This window comes from Adiantum capillus-veneris, chromosome 12 (assembly GCF_014529385.1).
Source record: "Adiantum capillus-veneris isolate H3 chromosome 12, ASM1452938v2, whole genome shotgun sequence".
Lineage (NCBI taxonomy): Eukaryota > Viridiplantae > Streptophyta > Polypodiopsida > Polypodiales > Pteridaceae > Adiantum > Adiantum capillus-veneris.
Genome location: NC_140942.1, coordinates 33,169,838 through 33,188,414, shown reverse-complemented (window position 1 = coordinate 33,188,414; position 18,577 = coordinate 33,169,838). Strand labels below are relative to the sequence as shown.

Genomic DNA, 18,577 nt, shown 5'->3' with positions numbered 1-18,577 from the left:
ACACTTCTTTGGCTGAAGCTTGGGACAAGGTTGTTCGTTCTTACAAGGAGGTTGTTACTGAAGAAGCTTCTTCATTGCAAGGTGCATTTTTTTTCAATTATCCAGGTCTAGGTCTTCTCAGGTACCTTCAACTGGGGAGGATGTGTCGATGGGCACTGGTACTTGAGTTTTATTCCCCCCTTTCTTTTCCTGTTTCCTCGTCCACTGTATATACCATATAGAATGCATAGTTCTTTGAATTGCATCTCCTATAATGTGCGTGGGTTATGCAATCACGACAAGTGGCAGCTTACCTGGCACTATGTACATACATGTAAAGCAGACATTGTGGTTCTTCAAGAGCATAACCAGCACCAATTTGCAAGACAAACTTCTTACTTTGCGGGCTACTGGATAGCTTATGCAGGATCAACTGGCCATTCTGAGTGCTTATGCTTGTTCGACATGAACTCTTCCCGACCTTGGTCTTTAATGACCCGGCTGGGAGATGGATGGTCATCCAATGTATTGTTAATAGAGAAGTTTTCGAATTTGGAGGATTATATGCATACACAGCTTCTGCAGATAGAGCACGGTTGTGGAGTGCTATCTCTTCTTATTGTTGGCGTTCCAATGCCTTTCTCTGTGGGGATTTTAATAATGCACCAAACCTTGCGGATAATACTACTGGCTATTCTCACATGCTTCATATGGAACGACAATCATGGGACCAATTTATGTCGACCTGTAATGGGCTTGATTTGTGGCCCTTTTTGCATGCGACTGATCCAGGGTTTACTTTTCAGCACAATGCTCAATCCATGTATCGCGCTCGGCTTGATCGCTAGTATCTTTTCACATGCAACAATATGATGACTTTGTATGCGAGATGAGGATTGATTATGCTATGTGTCTCTCGGATCATTTTCCCATATGCTTGAATTTGTTTTGGCTCTTTTGATGTCAATGATTGCCTACATGCCAATAATGCTTATCTCAAGCATGAGTCTTTTCGCACTATGATTGTGAATATCATCCCGCCTTTGCTCTCCCAGATGTATGTTGACATGGACATAGCCTGGTTTCGTTTTGTTATGCGTGTTCAATCAGTTATACAAAATTATGGCAGGGATTATTTGTCACAATTAAGGGAACATGTTAACTAGGCAAAGGATGCTTGTAGTTGATTAATACACTTGGCTAATCATTCTTCTCTTACTGACGCTCAAATGATTGAGTTGTTTTCTGCTCGCGCAATATTAAGGCACAATGATGAGAGGAAATTGGCCAAATGGAAAACTCGAGCTCGTCAACAGGCTTTTGCAGATAAAGGATGTGCTTCTAAACAATCCTTTCAGTATTTGCATCACTCGAGATAGTCTCAAGCTATACGGCAAGTTAAATTACCGTCAGGGGAGTGGACCTCCACTTTCTGAGAGCTAACACTAGCCCTACACTCTCATTATGGCAAGATTTTTGAGGCCCCTTCTTCTCCTACGAGAGAAGCTCGCTAAGCGCGTCACATGTTTCTATCGCAAGTTACTTCCATTCTCTCGATGCGGCAGGCTCAAGACTTGGAAGCTGTTTTCTCTGAGTCGGAATTGTATGCCAGCTTGCTTTATTTGGGTCGATGGAGAGCTCCTGGTTGGGATGGTCTCTCTGTGGAATTCTTCTTGTCATTCTCGGATTATTTGAAGTTGCTTCTATTGTTCATGATGAATACAGCTTGGGAACAACAGGAACTACCCTCCTCTTGGAAAGAAGATTTGCTCAAGATGATTCCTAATTATCTATTGTGTAAAGAATTTTCACATTGGCGGCCTATTACACTTATGCCTGTGGTATATAAATTAATGGCAAAAATGCTTGCTAACCGACTCAAATGCTTTCTACATGAAGGCTTGCATCAATCTCGATACGGCTTCATTCCGCGACGTCAAATTACTGATAACCTCGCGAATGTCATTCTTGGTATGCAATATGCAAAATTTACTCGACAGGATGTATTAGTCATGCAAGTGGACATTGAAAAGGCATTTGATACTGTTCTTTGGGATTACATTGCGGATACCATGCGACATTTGGGCTTTGGGCTTTGGGCCTAGGCTATCCCGTGTCGTGCTTTTCTTGTATGCATACAGTACTTCTGCACGCTTGTTGGATGGTTCTCTCACAGAATCTTGGCCTTTGGGACGGTCGGTAAGGCAGGGCTACCCTCTGAGTGCTTTGCTTTATGCGATCGCTACTCATCCCTTGTTTATGTATTTGGATTCCTTGACCTCCACTGGTAGGCTACATGGCTAGACTTTACCTTCTGGTCACAGTTTGCTGGTCAGGCTTATGCGGATGACTCTTTGTTCATGCCTCGTAATAACTATGATGATGTACAATAGATTATGCATACTCTTCACTTGTTTGGATTGGCAGCAGGTCTCAAAGTTAACTTTTGCAAATCCAAGCTATTGCCTTTGAAAGAGTGCGACTGACATAAGATATTGTGGCCTGGGGAGATTGTTCCTCCCCATGTTCTGGTTCGCCATTTAGGTTATCCGTTGGGTTGGAATGTATCGGCTATGAAGAAAATGGATTGGGTGCTCCAACATCTACATTCCAAGTTGAATTATTGAAAATTGTCCACGTGGCCACTTCATGTGCGTCTCAAGATTGTCCAATTCATCCTTGTGGCTTATGTACAGTTTTACTTGCCTTTGTTATCCTGGCCTCGGTTGCGCTTGCAGTCTCCCATGCCAATATTTTAGAACATTTTTGGCGGACCTCGTCTACCAAGAGGGGCCTTCGGCTTCTATCTATGGACAAGTTGTGTTCTCTGAAGTGGCTTGAAGGGTTGAATATTTTGGACCTGAGACGTCATCTTCTGGCTCGGAAAGCTATGTTGTTACTAGTTTTGGTGGAGCAACAGCAACCCTGGGCTCTCATGGTCACACATTTATGTGCGCACATGGTCACCCCTTCTTTTGTTCATTGGAAACTGACTTATTGGGATGTTGTTTTTGGGAAGCTTGAAGGACACATTCCTGGATGTCCCTTTACTTCTTCTCTAATTGTTGATTGGAAGGTTGTCACTTCGCATTTGGCTTGGGATGGTCGATAATCCTCTGGGGGTAACTCTCTTCGTTTGGAGAGTCTGCACTGGAGCAGGGTTTTTGCTTCGACTTTGATTCAACGGTCTCCTCGCCAAGCGTATTTTCTTTCCCAAAAAGGAATCTATCAGGTGCATCAGGTGGTTGATGACTCGGGTTATGTTCTTTCTTTCGCTGATGCCGTCTCCCGCTTTCGGTTGGGTCTTCACTATTCTCCTATCTTGCGGGAGATTCAAAACATGCTTGCTGCTCGTTCGCCCATTCCTCCTCTGGATGAAGACCCTCGCTTCTCTGATTGGAATCTGGCTACTACTAGATTGGACTGCATCTCAGCTGCCAGTGTCTATGCCATCCTTCAGTCTGATGTATGGATTGTGCATCGGGGTAATCAGCTGTGGTCGCTTTCCGAGTCATCCTTGTGGTGGCAACACACATTGTCTCGTATTTGGCAGAGTCATCTTCCTTTGAAGGAACGTGTTTTTTTGTGGCAGTGCTTGGTGGGAGCTCTACCTGTTGGCAATGTGTTGCATGCTCGGCATATTGCGCCTACCCGCTGCCCCAGATGCCTTGAAGCTGACGAGACCATGCCACACTTATTGTGGTGTTGTCGTCACTCCAAAGCCTTCATTCGGCAAGTGTCGACTGCTCTTCGGCTGCGTTTTCCTTCCGGCTCTTTTCATAGACGATTTTGGCTTTTTGGGGTGCTTCGGTCACAGCAATCTCAGTTTGCGGTGTTCTTCACCTGGGTCAAATTTTGGACTATGTGGGCCATCTGGCATCATAGGAACTCCTTAATGTTCCAGGGCACTCTTGTTGACCCCTTTCCCTATTTCAAATTATCTCTTGGTCAAGCACTGCATTTTGCCTAGGACGCTGGAGACATCGTTCTTGATACCTACAGGATTTATTTTGATTGTTTCTAGCCTTCGGAGCCTCATAGTGCTCCGTGTTTTGTATCCCTTTCTTTTCGTGGGTTTTCCTCGCTTTGAGGTTTCCCACTTGTAAATTAATCAAAGCAGATTTACAAAAAAAAGTGTGTGTGTGTGTGTGTGTGTGTGTGTGTGTGTGTGTGTGTGTGATGCCCCATTAGTGCTTTGCTGTATGCAATTGCCTCTCATCCTTTGTTGATGTATCTTGATTACTTGACCTCTACGTAGCGTCTTCATGGTTTGCAGCTACCATCGGGTCATACCTTTATCGGGCAGGCTTATGCGGATGACTCGTTGTTTATGCCCCGCAATCAGCAGAGCGATGTTCAAGTGATTATGGAAGCTTTAGAATTGTTTGCGAGTGCGGCTAGTCTTAAAGTCAATTTTCGTAAATCAAAGCTTTTGCCACTTCGTTCTTGTGATTGGTATGCTCTATTGTGGCCAGGAGAGATTGTTCTTCCGAATGTAATCACCAGGCATTTGGGTTATCCAATTGGATGGAATGTTACTCACACGCAGAAAGTGGATTGGGTTATGAATCGCTTGAATGTTAAATTGCATTACTGGAAGCTTTCTACTTGGCCACTACATGTTTGCCCACAGATTGTTCAGAGTATCCTCATGGCATATGTTCAGCTCTTTTTGCCATCGTTGCATTGGCCTAGCCATTGTCTTGATTCTATCATGTCGGCCATTTTGTCTCATTTGTGGCGAACACATGCTCACAAAAAAGGACTGCGTCTGATGTCAATGGCAAAACTTTGTACACCAAAGCCCTTTGGTGGCCTGAATATTTTGGACCTGCGTAGGCATGTCCTTGCTAGGAAGGCTATGCTTTTGCCTACACTTACACAACAATCTCAACCTTGGACTCTTATGTTTGCACACTTGAGTCAACATGTGGTTACATCCTCATTTGGTCACTGGCAATCATCCATTTGGGAAGCAATATTTGGTAAGATGGATGGTCATATTCCCGGCTGCCCACTTTCCTCCACCGAACACTTTTGTGTTCCTTTTCTTGTACTTCTTTTTTGGTGGGTTTTCCTCTCTTTGAGGTTTCCCACAGATAGATAAATCAAATTGATTTACAAAAAAATGTGTGTGTGTGTGTGTGTGTGTGTGTGTGTGAGAGAGAGAGAGAGAGAGAGAGAGAGAGAGAGAGAGAGACCCAAATACACGTTGCAACAAATTGATCATGTGTGCGCACAACACATAGTATAACTGACAAGTCTATAATGGATTATGACACTATCCAAACATGAAATATGTTCAATTTGACATGAAACACATCTTTCATAAACTGCTACAACTCTCATTCTTAAGCAAAAGCCCAGATGATAAATGGACGAACCAGTCATGCTATAAGCAAGGGCTCTTGTTCAACTATAATCCCTTTGTAGAACTCCATCATGTTGCATAATCTGAGCATCGAAAATGTCAAAAAGAGGTTATACGATTCCTCAGGAGACAAGAAAACACATCGTTGTACTTTTTTTTTTTCCCTATCGTGATTCCATTCAGATTTGTTTGTTAGAGATCAGCTCATAGATTGTTGATACTTACCTCTCTTTGGTAGCAGGGCTCATTAAATTTCCCTCTTTCAAGAGCCTATCACATATGGTGCTATCAAAAGAGCGGGAAGACCACAGTTGGGGTGGTAACAAGAGGTCAATAAGATTGTCCGCATAGGCAGAAATAAGAGCACCAGTTGAGTCATAACCAGCAAATGTAGATAACTTTTCCAAACAGCAATCAACTTTCTGTAAAATCATCACAACATACTATGCTGAAAATTGAACAACAAGTATAATCTCTCCTTCAAAAATAAATTCACCACCTACATCCTTCCCTATTGCAAGGAAACTCTAAAGACACGAAAACGCTAAAAGAAAAGTAAAGAAGAAGAAAAATACAAATGTATCAATGCACACTCAACCACCTCTTCATGTGGACAAGAAAATTCTTTTGCCTTTGCACTTTCATGGGGCTTTTCATTCCCTAAACTCACCCTTCACTTATTTATGTCGGAAGTTTTGAAGGGACTTTTATTATTTTGAGATTGTGGAGACCTAATCTGACAATTCTTACATAAATATTCACAAAGGCAATTGGGAAAATATTAAAGGAATATTCGAAACATTCAGTTGATGAATGTCACAGTCTGTTGCCCGTAGAGACAACAGGGTTCAATGAGCAAACGTATCTACTTGCCACTATTGCCTGTATGCTTTCATTCCATACACACATGCTAGCCAAATGCTTTACATGTCGTTCCAGGTGTTGTAGTGCCTTCTTGTAATCAAGGCTTTCTGCTTGGCTCTCATTCATAGAAGCTCTAATCACTCTCATTCTCTAAATGAATCCAGGAAAACCCAAACTTCACCTTCTAATGTCAATGCACTAATGGTCGTGGTTTTTCTTCAGGCTCATGGAGGACAGTAAGCAGATTAGCAGCATTGCAACCCTTAGAGTGATGTCGATATTAGGGAATGCTTATGGCATGGACACTTGGGTAGTCAGAGAAAAGATCCTTCTATTAGTTCTTGAATATGCCCAATGGGCTACATCCTCGTCTACATCACCCCTATCATGAGGGAAAACTGACCAAACCATCTGATTATGCAAGTGTCACTTTGTTTTGTCTCCTCCTCTGGTGACTTGTAGGATGACAGCCCATCTCGTGCGAGACGGGATTTTTTTCCAACCAGTGTCCTTGATTGCTCCTTTTATATCTTCTCCCTTGCCATGATTCTCACTCCAACATCACCATGTAGAAGAACAAGCTTCATGACAAGGTTGACCACCCTCAAAACTGTGGCCAACAAGAATTGATCATTCAGTGTTGCTTAAGATTCAAAACACATTGGTCCTCACCTCCCACTGGTTGTTTGTGATGGTCTCTTCTTAAAAAATGTTGATACTCTCCATAGGTGATAAAAGAGAACACCCTTCTTGCCATTTGGGACGTCAAGGAGGAGATTGAACTTGATTGGTCTTTAATGGTTTGTTGGTTCATTATGCTATGATGGCAGCAGTGAGCTGAATCCCCCTTTCATTGATGGTAATTGTAGCTGTGTCAATGTCGAAGGTCTCCGCCACAAGCTCTATTACTACTGCCATATCTTTAGGTATCCTTGCTCCCTCTAACAATAGTGTCATACCCCAATTTTGAACATATATTTACCTATAGCTTGGTATAAGATGGCTTTTGATTGATAGGGCATGCATGCTATATTGCCTACTCTAATGCAAGCTAATTCATTTCAACATATGCATTTCATCCCCTTGAATCTTTGGCCATGCACAAACAACAAAACACATTGCATCAAGTACTTACACCTTTTTCAAGTTTAGGTTATAAAAAAGGCAGAGTTCTTCAAGGGCATGCTGAACAACAATGAACATCTAGTAGTACGACCCCAGCTATGCTTCAAAAACTGAAGCCTATGCTAAAACTCCTAGTTCTACAAACATGAAAAGTGTAATAAGATAGATGATCCAGATGTTCAATAGGAGAGTATCCAAATACTATCCTACCGAGAATCTAGATGGATTCTTGCGTTAGCAAAATCGCCTTGACCACCTTGTAAATGTGGACAGAAGTAGTTATAAGAATATGTGTGAAATGAAATATTGAGAGAACAATAGTTGTCCTGGACTGGAAACTTGCCCGGAGTTAGATGCTTCATTAAGTGGGAAGTGGGACACATGGTAGAAGGAGAGCAACTTGCCTAACAAGTCACCATGCAAGGAGGGGGGCATCTTAGGGACGCCTAAATCAATTTTTGGCATTTTTAATTCGAGGGCTGATTTTTGCAGGTTTTGCAAGTCTTCCCTAGGTTACTTACTACACATGTTGGTACCCATAAAATGCCCCCCCCAACACACACACACACACACACCTTTGTGCTATGTAGCATGTTGTTTTAAAAGCTACAAACTATCTAAAATCCAATTTTCGGTTTGTTTAATACCCATCAGTCCATATGCCTACTTGCATTAGTGATGTACAATGATATGATCATGCTTATGTACTTGAATCACTACGAAATAGTGATTCAAACAATGAATAGAGATGAGATAGAGAGAGATGTCACGGTGGTGTAGTGGTCACTAGATCTCCTCTGAAATAGATGTGGAGTTGCAAGGTGGTAGGATTCTCCAAGGAGATTGCCATGACTCTTTGGCACTTCTCCAAAGCATCGTCTATTTCATGCCCTTTTGACGTACTACTTCACTCCAGGTAAAACAATAAGAAATACCAAAAGGAGCGCCAATCTTCAGGGTGAATCTGATTGTTTTCTCTCTCGCCCTCTCTATATTCTACATGTGATGTGAAGTGTTGGGTTCCAATAATAGGTTGTGGACCACATTAGCTTTATGTCGATAACCTACATGAGACTCTTGACAACAATCTTTGGTTCCATTTTGTGCTTTACCACCCTTCGGTGGTCCCATAGGCTGGTTTCATTCAGTCTATTTCGTTTCAGCTTGTTCAGATGTTTTGAAGTATTCAAGTCACCAAAAGTGGTTGAGGGCTGCCAATTCTCATGTAGGAGTGTCCTATTCCACAATCGTTTCCATCTTCCTTCACTCTTTATTAAGTTCATCTTGTTCAATTTCTTTAAGTATTAAAGTTGATTCAATTATTGTGGATTTGGTAGTTCACTATCTTTCCATTGAACTACTCACAAGCCCTCGGACAGAGCCAGTTTTGATTGAAGTAGAGCATTTTACTTCCCTTATAGGTGGAGACAAGGGGAATCATTTACATGCCACTACATGAATTAGTTCGTACAATGGATTGGGTCTTTTAAAAAGAAAGACTACAAAGTGGCAAGGTCCAAAGGAAGTAAATTGTTGCTTGAAGCTCACCTTGTACCAATGCACAAAACAACATTGAAACAAGATCCTTGATATAAAGCTCCGTGTAAGGTCAATTGGAATGTACTAACACACACACAAGGACCACTATACCTATCACTTTGTCCCCTCCTATCAAAAAGGTTAGAATAGAGTCGCAAATTATGGTATCCTTTCACAAGACGACACAATCCTCGTATGTATAGGTTGGACTAAAACATTATCCCCACCAACACCGCTAACGCCCAATACTGTGGGAAGAAGAAGGTGCTCCTTTTTAAACAATATGTTACTACCTACCAGTTGAATGCCACTTGAAAATAAGAGGCTGGACTATACAAAAGGTGTAGATTACCTGAGCATATCCATAATCAAAGAGACTTAATTTTCTTTAAGGAGCAATATCTCTCATATATCTATGCATTTTGTCAGAAATTCGCATGCAGCAATGCTAACAAGAGTTACTCAGGAATTCAAGGTATCTCAAAACTAACCTCATGACATCCGGTTCTAATGATGGTTCCGGCAGCATTTGCATTTAGTAAAATCCACAAAATAGTAATAACTTCATCCTTGCAAGTCTCATCAAGTGATTCAACCAAGACTCCAATAATAGTCAAAATGCTTGTGTGTACTCCCCTACAAACCACATATTCTCTCGTTTTTTCTTGTAATGTGTAATCATCTTGATTACCTAAAAGAAATTACATGGTTAAACGACCCATCAAACAACTATGTACAAACACTAGCAGCCCAATATTGGACATGCACATGAAAAGCCCATAACTGAGATATTTTTTGATGGAGGTCATGAATGCTTCGCCTGTATGTAAACCCCATCCGAAGGCAACCTTTGTGCTTACAAATAAGCGGATTACACAAATGGAGAGGGAGATGAAAGACTGGAAAGCAGATATGGAGGGATGGTGGAAAGAAAAGGCCAACCTTCTTCAAATGTTTCTCAATGAAGGCGCGCAGTGGAAGAAAGAGAAAGAGGACCTACACGCAGAGCTACAAGCACTTAAGGCGGACTCTAAAGCACTTAAAGAAGAGGTCTCAGCTCTCAAGCGAGAACTTGCTGATAGAGCGAGCAGTGGACTAGAGGAGGGGGAATTCTAGCCTTCGGTAGTAGAGGAAATCAAGGTCATCAAAGAGCAGGTACGGATGATCAAAGAGGAGGAGAAACAAAAGATGGTAAAGACGTCTTCGTGGATGGATGTGATCACGAAGACGCAAAAGAAGGCCGATGAGGCCGAGAAGTGGATAGAAGTCGCTAAGAAAGGCAAAGGGAAAGAAACCACATCTGTCCCCACTTCTACAATCATCAACATGACTCTAGAAGAAGAACAACAAAGGAAAACCAGAGCTTTGCATATAAGAGTAACCGGTCTAAAAGATCGAGATGAGGTGGAAGGGAAAGTTGAAGAACTTCTCCGCATGAGCATCCAGAGGGTAGTCGCCTTTCTCTATACTAGATGATGACATATGGCAGTTTTCTAGGGATGATGATATCATTCTCCTAGGGGACTTCAATGCCCGAACGGGCAACTCGCAGACAATCTTCTACGACACTTCAAATGAGATGCTTAGAGAGCTGGATGTGGGTGAGTTGGGACTTGACAGATGCTCAGATGATAGAGAGCAGACCGAATATGGGAGATACCTCATGGAAATGACGACTACACATGGATTAGCTATACTTAACGGCTTACAACGATTTCCTCGAGCAGCCGGTTTTACATGCCTTCCACACAAAGATGGGGCCAGTACAGTGGATTATGTTATGACACAACCGAGATTTATCCCCTACATTCAGGATTTCACTGTGGGAGCCAGGTCAGTGGGCATAGCAGTAGATCATGCTCTCTTGACACTGTCCGTCAAATTTCAATATAGTACAACCCAGACATCAAGAGGCAAGTCACACACCCGCTATACATTTACTCAGAGACTGATTTTGTTTATACAAAAAAGATCTAGGACCGTCTATTGGAAGGCACGGCTGGTACAAATGATACAAGCCTCTCAGTGGAGGAGTGCACCACTCTACTGACTGAGACACTACATGGGGCTACATCAGTGGCATACCCACACACTCAGTCGGGCAAGAGCCGACATTCTGGGAGCATGCCCCAGAATAGTTGGTATGATGAAGAATGCAGAGAGATGAGAGCCCAGCTTCAGATGGATCTTCTTTTAGGAGTCATCACTTACAGACAATCTCAGATTGCTTTCCGACGCCTTGTGCGACGGAAGAAGTGAGCTTACCTAGCTCAGATGGAACGAGACTTATATCAGATGTTCTTGAGTAGGGACTCAGGAGAAGCATGGCGACTCTTCCATGAGCACTCCCCTCTCCCGGTGATTACTTCACCTAATGTGTGGGGCCAATATGCGACATCATTATATACGGTTCCTGGACAGGAACCCCTTCCAGACCCTACCAAGCCTTGCCCAGCTACGAGCACTTTCTTTACACCTGAGATGGTACAAAGGGCCATTGACAGGATGAGGACCGGGAAGGCATATGATCATGACGGTCTAGTAGCGGAGCACTTTATACATGCCAGGGATATGCTGATGGAGGTTCTCACATTGTTGTTCAATCGTGCCATGTGTGAGGGATTACCTGAGACTTGGAGGTTGTCGAATATTGTGCCCATCTTCAAGGCTGGGGACCCTACAAAGCCTGGGAACTACCGCACTATTATGGTTAGACATTGGCACGGTTGTATGCATCTATTCTGGAGCAACACTTGAGTAATTGGGCAGAGGGCGAGGGTGTACGAGCAAAGGGTCAGGCCGGCTTCAGGAGGGGTTTCTCCACTCTTGATCATATTCTGACACTCAGGGCCATTATTGAGGAGGGCAGATCACATGGGAGACGGATCTATTGTAGCTTTGTGGATTTTCCAAAAGCATTTGACATGGTACCAAGAGCTCGATTGATGCACAGACTGCAGGAGATGGGGGTGCCCATAGAGGTGATTTGGGGGATTATGGCTTTGTACAGATCAGTGGTAGGACATGTACGCACTCCGGAAGGGGTATCCGATTTAGTTCACTCTACTATTGGAGTGAAACAGGGCTGCCCATTGTCTCCTACTCTATTTGGTATGTATGTTGATGAGGTGTCTGAGTACATTGACAGAGAGGGTGACAAGGGTGCCCAGCTGGCAGGGACGTGGATCCCATTGTTGCTATATGCTGATGATATTGTGCTGATATCTGACTCACCAGAAGGTATGCAACGACATTTGGATACACTACGCAGTTTTGCAGAGGATAGTGGACTCTGTGTAAACCTAGGTAAAACCAAGGTTATGGGGTTTAACACCACACCGCAATGGATTAGGAGATCAGTACCTACTTTCAAATATGGTCAGGAGATTGTGGAGTATACAGATGCATACACTTACCTGGGGGTAGTCTTTACTGGGCCGAGATTTTCTTTGAGAAGAGCAGCAGAGACTAGACTAACTAGAGCTGGTGCGGCTCTGGGAGGAATGGAGAGGATGTGTTCGCAGGTTCAGTTCCAGGAACCTAGGACAAAGTTATGGCTCTTTGATACTTTGGTTGCTTCTACTATGTTATATGGGGTGCAGGTTTGGGGACCTTCTGTAGGCCAGGATGGCTGGAGGCGTATGGAGAAGCCCCTGGTATCTATGACCTCTCGGTTGATTAGAGCCAAGGCTTCCGTGCCACATGATATCATTCGAGCGGAATTAGCTGCCCCCCTATGGAGATTGAGGCGCTTACCAGATCAGTCTCCTTTGTACACAGTCTGTGGGATACTACTAGAGACAGATATGCCAGGGTGGCTCTAGAGTCCTCCAGACAATTCCTTTTCAATACTCTCTACAGGCACCCTTGAGGTCTCTGACACGGGTAGAGATTAATAGACTTATTCGTCAGGATCTGATCCAGCTGGACACGAGGAGGACATGGATAGAGCCGTTAGAGGAGTTGGGCACAAAGATGGCTTTCTATAGAGAGCATCTTCTCCACCTCACGGGGGATGGGTTTGTGATTCGACCTAGCTATATGGACACGCATCTTTCTCATGGTTTGCGTTGTGCCATTGGCCAGATACGCACGTCCTCACATCAGCTCGAGATTGAGACTGGCAGATTCAGAGGGACACCAACAGATAGCAGGATATGCCGCTTATGCCATCTAGAGCCAGAGACAGAAGTACATTACATATGTCATTGCACAGTGTACTATGAGATACGAGGACGTTTTCATTGTCTATTCAGAGAAGGTTTTGGGCCTCTATCTAGGGTCATGAGTTATGAGGATCAGAGATGTCTTGGGCTATATCTACTTGAGTTACACAGGAATAGAGAAACTTTACTGAGGAGAGCTGAAGAGAGACAACCCCAGAGACAGATCACAGATTTCTTTACACTAGATATTGTACACCCAGAGGAGCAGCCAACAGTGGAGAGGTCTACCCGCATTACTATCATTCTCATAGACCGAGCATTGGAGCTAGGGAGATCTAGACGACCCCGATGGAGAAGAGGAGCTACACAGTTTCGAAGGAGGCTACAGCAAAGGATTCGAGCCATACTCTTTCGTCGTCCAGAGTATGGCTCGAATCTCTACTCCCCTCCCATATTGTCTTCACATTGTACTGCTTAGTTTAGGATCCCGCAGTATTTATATTTTGTTATCCTAGTTTAATTTATTTTGTTAATCTGACTTTGTATCAGATACACCGCATTGTAACTTTCTGGTCTCATAGGTCACTTTGGCCTTTTGAAGACGTTAATATAACATTTCATTTCATTTCTCTCTCTCTCTCTCTCTCTCTCTCTCTCTCTCTCTCTCTCTCTCTCTCTCTCTCTCTCTCGTCGATTGGACCCTCAGTTCTTAACTCATATGTATCTGATGGCTTCACTAATATGTATCCTTAACTGGTATGTATCTAGTTTTACATTTTGTTAAAAGTTCCAAAACTATCGATGTTCAGCTTCCCTAGTTTGGTTGCAAACCTCCACTACCATGGCTTGGCACTTAATGGCTGATAATTTAAGCTTTGTTTCTTTTCTAAAGCAAGGGTCATACCAGCACTGGGTGGCTGACCTGTGCAGTACCAGTACATAAGACAGACTTTAGGATTTTAACCACTCACATGTGTAATAGTCATTGGGAATTACCGTTGCAAACTTGTAAGAACATCTTGGCCAGTAAGCAGGGAGCAAATATCAGGAATGTGGCAACTCAGCAATGACGATCTGCTTCCTTGCATGATCCAGGATAACACTAACAAGCCTCTACCCTTATCTTGAATAGCAGCATCAGCAAAATAGTCACTGCTGATACGAGGAATCAGAATATCCAGAAATGCTGATGGCTGCACAAAGTGACCTACAAGCTTTGCACATTCTTCAATCTGTGAAGAGTAATTGAATGTTTAGTGAAAGCATGGAAATATCTAGAAGCTTTTTGAAAGTGAACAAGCTCAACGCAATGATTATTCTGTAACCTTTTCACTTATAGAGGGATCTAAGCATGTTTTCATCAATATAAGGATCAAGCTAGGTAGATGCATGGTTGCATTCTCCTCCACAAACGCTAAAACAACATACAGCAGCTTCGCTGCGAGAAGTCTTGGTTCTTGTTGCCAAGCTTGTATATCAGCAGCAAGTGCCTGTAACATTATGCTAAAAGACCGCTTCACCATTATGCGTGCTCCTAAGCAGGGTCTGTCTGCATACAGTGAATGAATTCAACACAAGATTTTCCACATATCAAATTGTTGCCAACGAAAAATATAAATCACTTCCACCACCTGGAAGTTCAATAACGTCATATGCTCTATTGTCAGAAATGATTATGAATACAAATACATTTGGAACTAAAATCCCAACATTAAAAGATTTCTAAGAAAAGCTAAGTGTCAAAGTTTACTGCCTAAAAGTGAACACCTTCTCTAGATTCAAGAGGCTTAACACACAGAAAAGCTCTTTGACCTTCGTTGAACATTAAAAAAGTATGTAAGTGGCCTGTTGACTCATCTGAACATGTGCTACGCAGCAACCTTGCAGAGAATGCAAATTGTGAATAAGCACAACTAAACTTTAGAGGTGTCATCCTATGGAGAACGATGCAGCTGAGAAAAATCATCACCATCACATGGTGTTACATTTCATGATTTCCATAGTTTCACAATACGCAAACCACATATAAGATGCGTAAAGGTATGTAAGTATGACAAAATACCATTCAGATACCCTACGAATTCCGTATGTTGCATATGATATGGCACCCCATAATCAAGGAAAGCCAAAAATCATCACATGAATTAATAATCAGTTCTGCAATAAGGTACATGTTACATGTACCACAAGTAGATGGTGTGGACAATAGATTCTAGATCAGGCAAAGGTGAAAAACACTCAGCTGCACAGAGAGCGAAGTGAATGCCCAAGCCCCAAGAAACTCCATAAATAGGACGGAAAGCAAGTCTAAACATCACACCTAGACAGCCTCTTCCCCCAAAAATAATGTACTGCAGTGAGCACTTCTTGGCCATGCTAAATGAGGGGTTCATCCACAAACCATGCTACATGGACACATACATGCCACATAGCTCACAAGTGGCGATTCGCCAACTCTACGTATCATCACACCGGCTAGAGATAGAGATAGGAAGAGCTGCTCATACCCCCCTGAGCTAAGAGGTTCTGCCAGCTTTGCACAAAGACAAAGTGCACTTTATCTGCAGAAGTAGAGCATATGAGAGTATCAAAGATAGATATGAGGCTCTTTTTAGAAGACAGCCCACCCTACAACATATCATGGAGTCTAGAGATCAGCGCCAATTTGGTCATTTTCTATAAGAGATATATAGACATAGAGAGACATTTATAGTGGCACCAGAGGGTGGCAGAAAATCATAGCTTACATACTTCTTCTAGAGCACAAGAATGCTACCGTAATCCGTCACATAGACACAAAGGGATCACCCTACAGCAGGCTGGCCTATCAGAGGTAGGAGATGCCTCTGAGCTCCAGGATACACAGCTCCAAGACTCCATGGTACAGATCTAGAAGTTGGAGACTCACCACCAACAAGCAACCCAGAAGAGATTTGCTCAAATGCTGACCCAGCCACAATCATATGCACAACTCTTATATCACACCCACCAATGTACCAAATCTTACACCCCCAGTTTGACAAAGGATGGAGCCAAGGTCGGGCAGTTTGATTATACCATGTATTGTATCTTGTATCCTAGCCTCCCATGAATCACTCCTACAACAGGACCACATTTTGTTACTTTGTAGTTTTATCCTTTCCAGATAGATGGAACACACACACATGTATATTTGATTTCTCATAGGATAGTTTCCCACGCCGTTAAAAATTCTCTTCTTCTTCTTCTTCTTCTTCTTACACCAAAGGCACACTGATCGATCGAGCGACCGAGATGGGGAGATCCAGACACCCACGACTGCGGAGGACTACACAGCATCGACGGAGGCTGCATCAGAGGATCTGGATCATTTTGGCCGGACATGCACGACACCCGGTCAGACTACTGACCATGGAGGAGATTGATGAGATCCGCCAACGACCGATGCTGGATCTCTTGTGATCTCTCTTGTGATTTAGCTATCCTAGCTAGCTGCTTAGTTCACACCTAGCAGTTTAGGATTCCATAGCATAGTATTTTCATTTTGTTATTTTGTTACTTTTGTTACTCTGACTTTGTATCAGATCCACCACATTGTAACTTTCTGGTCTCATAGATCACTTTGGCCTTTTGAAGATGTTAATATAACATTTCATTTCATTTCATTTCTCTCTCTCTCTCTCTCTCTCTCTCTCTCTCTCTCTCTCTCTCTCTCTCTCTCTCTCTCTCTCTCTCTCTCTCTCTGGGCCGTTTCCACTGCCTATTCAGAGAGGGTTTCGGTCCTTTATCTAGGGTCATGAGTTATGAGGATCAAAAATGTCTTAGACTATATCTACTTGAGTTACACAGACATAGAGACACTTTACTGGGGAGAGCTAGAGAGAGATAGTCCCAGAGACAAATTACAAATTTCTTTTCACTAGATATGGGACAGCCAGAGGAGCAGCCACCACCACAGAGTTCGGCCCAAACTCACTCGACCAATACTGGCACTCTTATCGACCGAGCATTGGAGCTACAGAGATCCAGACGACCATGACTGAGGAGAGGAGCTACACAACATAGACGAAGACTACATCAGAGGATTCGAGCTATACTCTCTCGACACTCAGAATGCAGATGGGGATAGATCCTCACCATTTCTCCACCCCCCATTCTGTCATTGTTTCACATTTACATAGTTCCAACTTGTAGCATTAGTATTTTGTTCTAGTTTCTTTTGTACCCAGACATGGTATCAGATTCACTATGTTGTAACAAATTGGTCTCATAGGTCATTATGGCCTTTTGAAGACGTTAATATAACATTTCATTTCATTTCTCTCTCTCTCTCTCTCTCTCTCTCTCTCTCTCTCTCTCTCTCTCTCTCTCTAGCCTCAATCGAAGAGCACGAAGCCCTTTACGCATTGATGTAAAGACAGAATTTTTCTGAGCAATGAAAGGCTTTGCTGTAACAGCATCTCAGAACTGAAAAAACTGTCAAAACTTTGCGTTTTTGTTGCCGACTTGAAGGCAATGTCGGACAAAACTCTCAAGGGTGGAAAAATCCACACTTGCCATGGAGAATGATGCAAAATCTCCAAAGAATTTGGATGCTAATCCAACCACTTCGTCTACAACAACAGAAGCAATGATCATCGCTTACTTGATCTCATTACAAGAAACCGTCAACAAGCAAGGTGAAGAGTTGCGCGCACTTGCAATGGAAAATAGTACTTTAAGAGTTCTTGTTGTGGAAAATGAGCACCTCAAGAAGGTTCTTGAAATGCAAACGACACGCTTGGTGCATCTTGAGAATGAAGTTCAAGAATGTAAGCGCTCTCTTGTGGACATGAATGTAATGAAAGAGCGCTTGAGCAAAGTTGAGAGTGATCATGTATTGAAAGAGGAAACGATAGATACAAAATGACATGATGTATGTGAGATGAGAAATGCATCCAAACCATGGGCTGATATATGTAAGGATAATGTGGTTTCTACATCTCCTATCATGCAAGCCATTGTCCAAGCAAAGAATGTTGAGAATGTGGACACTCAAGAATTGCAAGAACGGCAAAAACGCTCAAAGAACATCGTCATTCGTGGAATCAAGGAGGAAAGCATGGAAACACCCCAATCTCTTGCGGTTGCTATTGAAGAGTTTTTTGCTACACACTTTGGCATGTCTGGAATCATGGCTTATGGTGCACATCGAGTTGGAAAACAAGGAGTCCCTCGCTCGGGAGAAAGACCTATTGTATGTACCATGGCTGATGAGGTAAAGAGAAAGATCATCCTTGACAATAGTTGGATCTACCTCAAAGGAACGGGTTGTAATGTATATGAGGATCGCACTCTTATGCAACAAAATGTACGTCACAAAGCATATGAGGAAAGAACCAAGAAGGTCAAGGTGTCATCTCAAGAAGAAAAGTCACTTAAGGAGGATGCAAGTCCACTCAACAAATAGGGACACATGATCTATTAGACCAACTCACGCTTGCGAATAAGCTTTTGGAATTGTAACGGCTATCCATGGAATGCGGCAATTGGCATTGATGAGCTTACCGATGAC

The 18,577-nt window shown here is 42.9% G+C and overlaps 1 protein-coding gene across 1 annotated transcript in view; it reads right to left on the bottom strand.

The window, feature by feature from the left end:
* Nucleotides 1-5,201: 5,201 nt before the first annotated feature.
* LOC147445550 (uncharacterized) overlaps nt 5,202-18,577 on the bottom strand; it is a 121,915-nt gene continuing 108,539 nt past the window's right edge. Inside the window, exons 9-13 of the mRNA XM_086525030.1 lie at nt 14,370-14,593; nt 14,041-14,276; nt 9,370-9,514; nt 5,576-5,772; nt 5,202-5,433 (exon numbers count right to left, since the gene is read on the bottom strand). Coding sequence (XP_086381156.1) covers nt 5,367-5,433; nt 5,576-5,772; nt 9,370-9,514; nt 14,041-14,276; nt 14,370-14,593 — 869 coding nt within the window. The 3' untranslated portion in view covers nt 5,202-5,366. The remainder of the gene's footprint in view (nt 5,434-5,575; nt 5,773-9,369; nt 9,515-14,040; nt 14,277-14,369; nt 14,594-18,577) is intronic.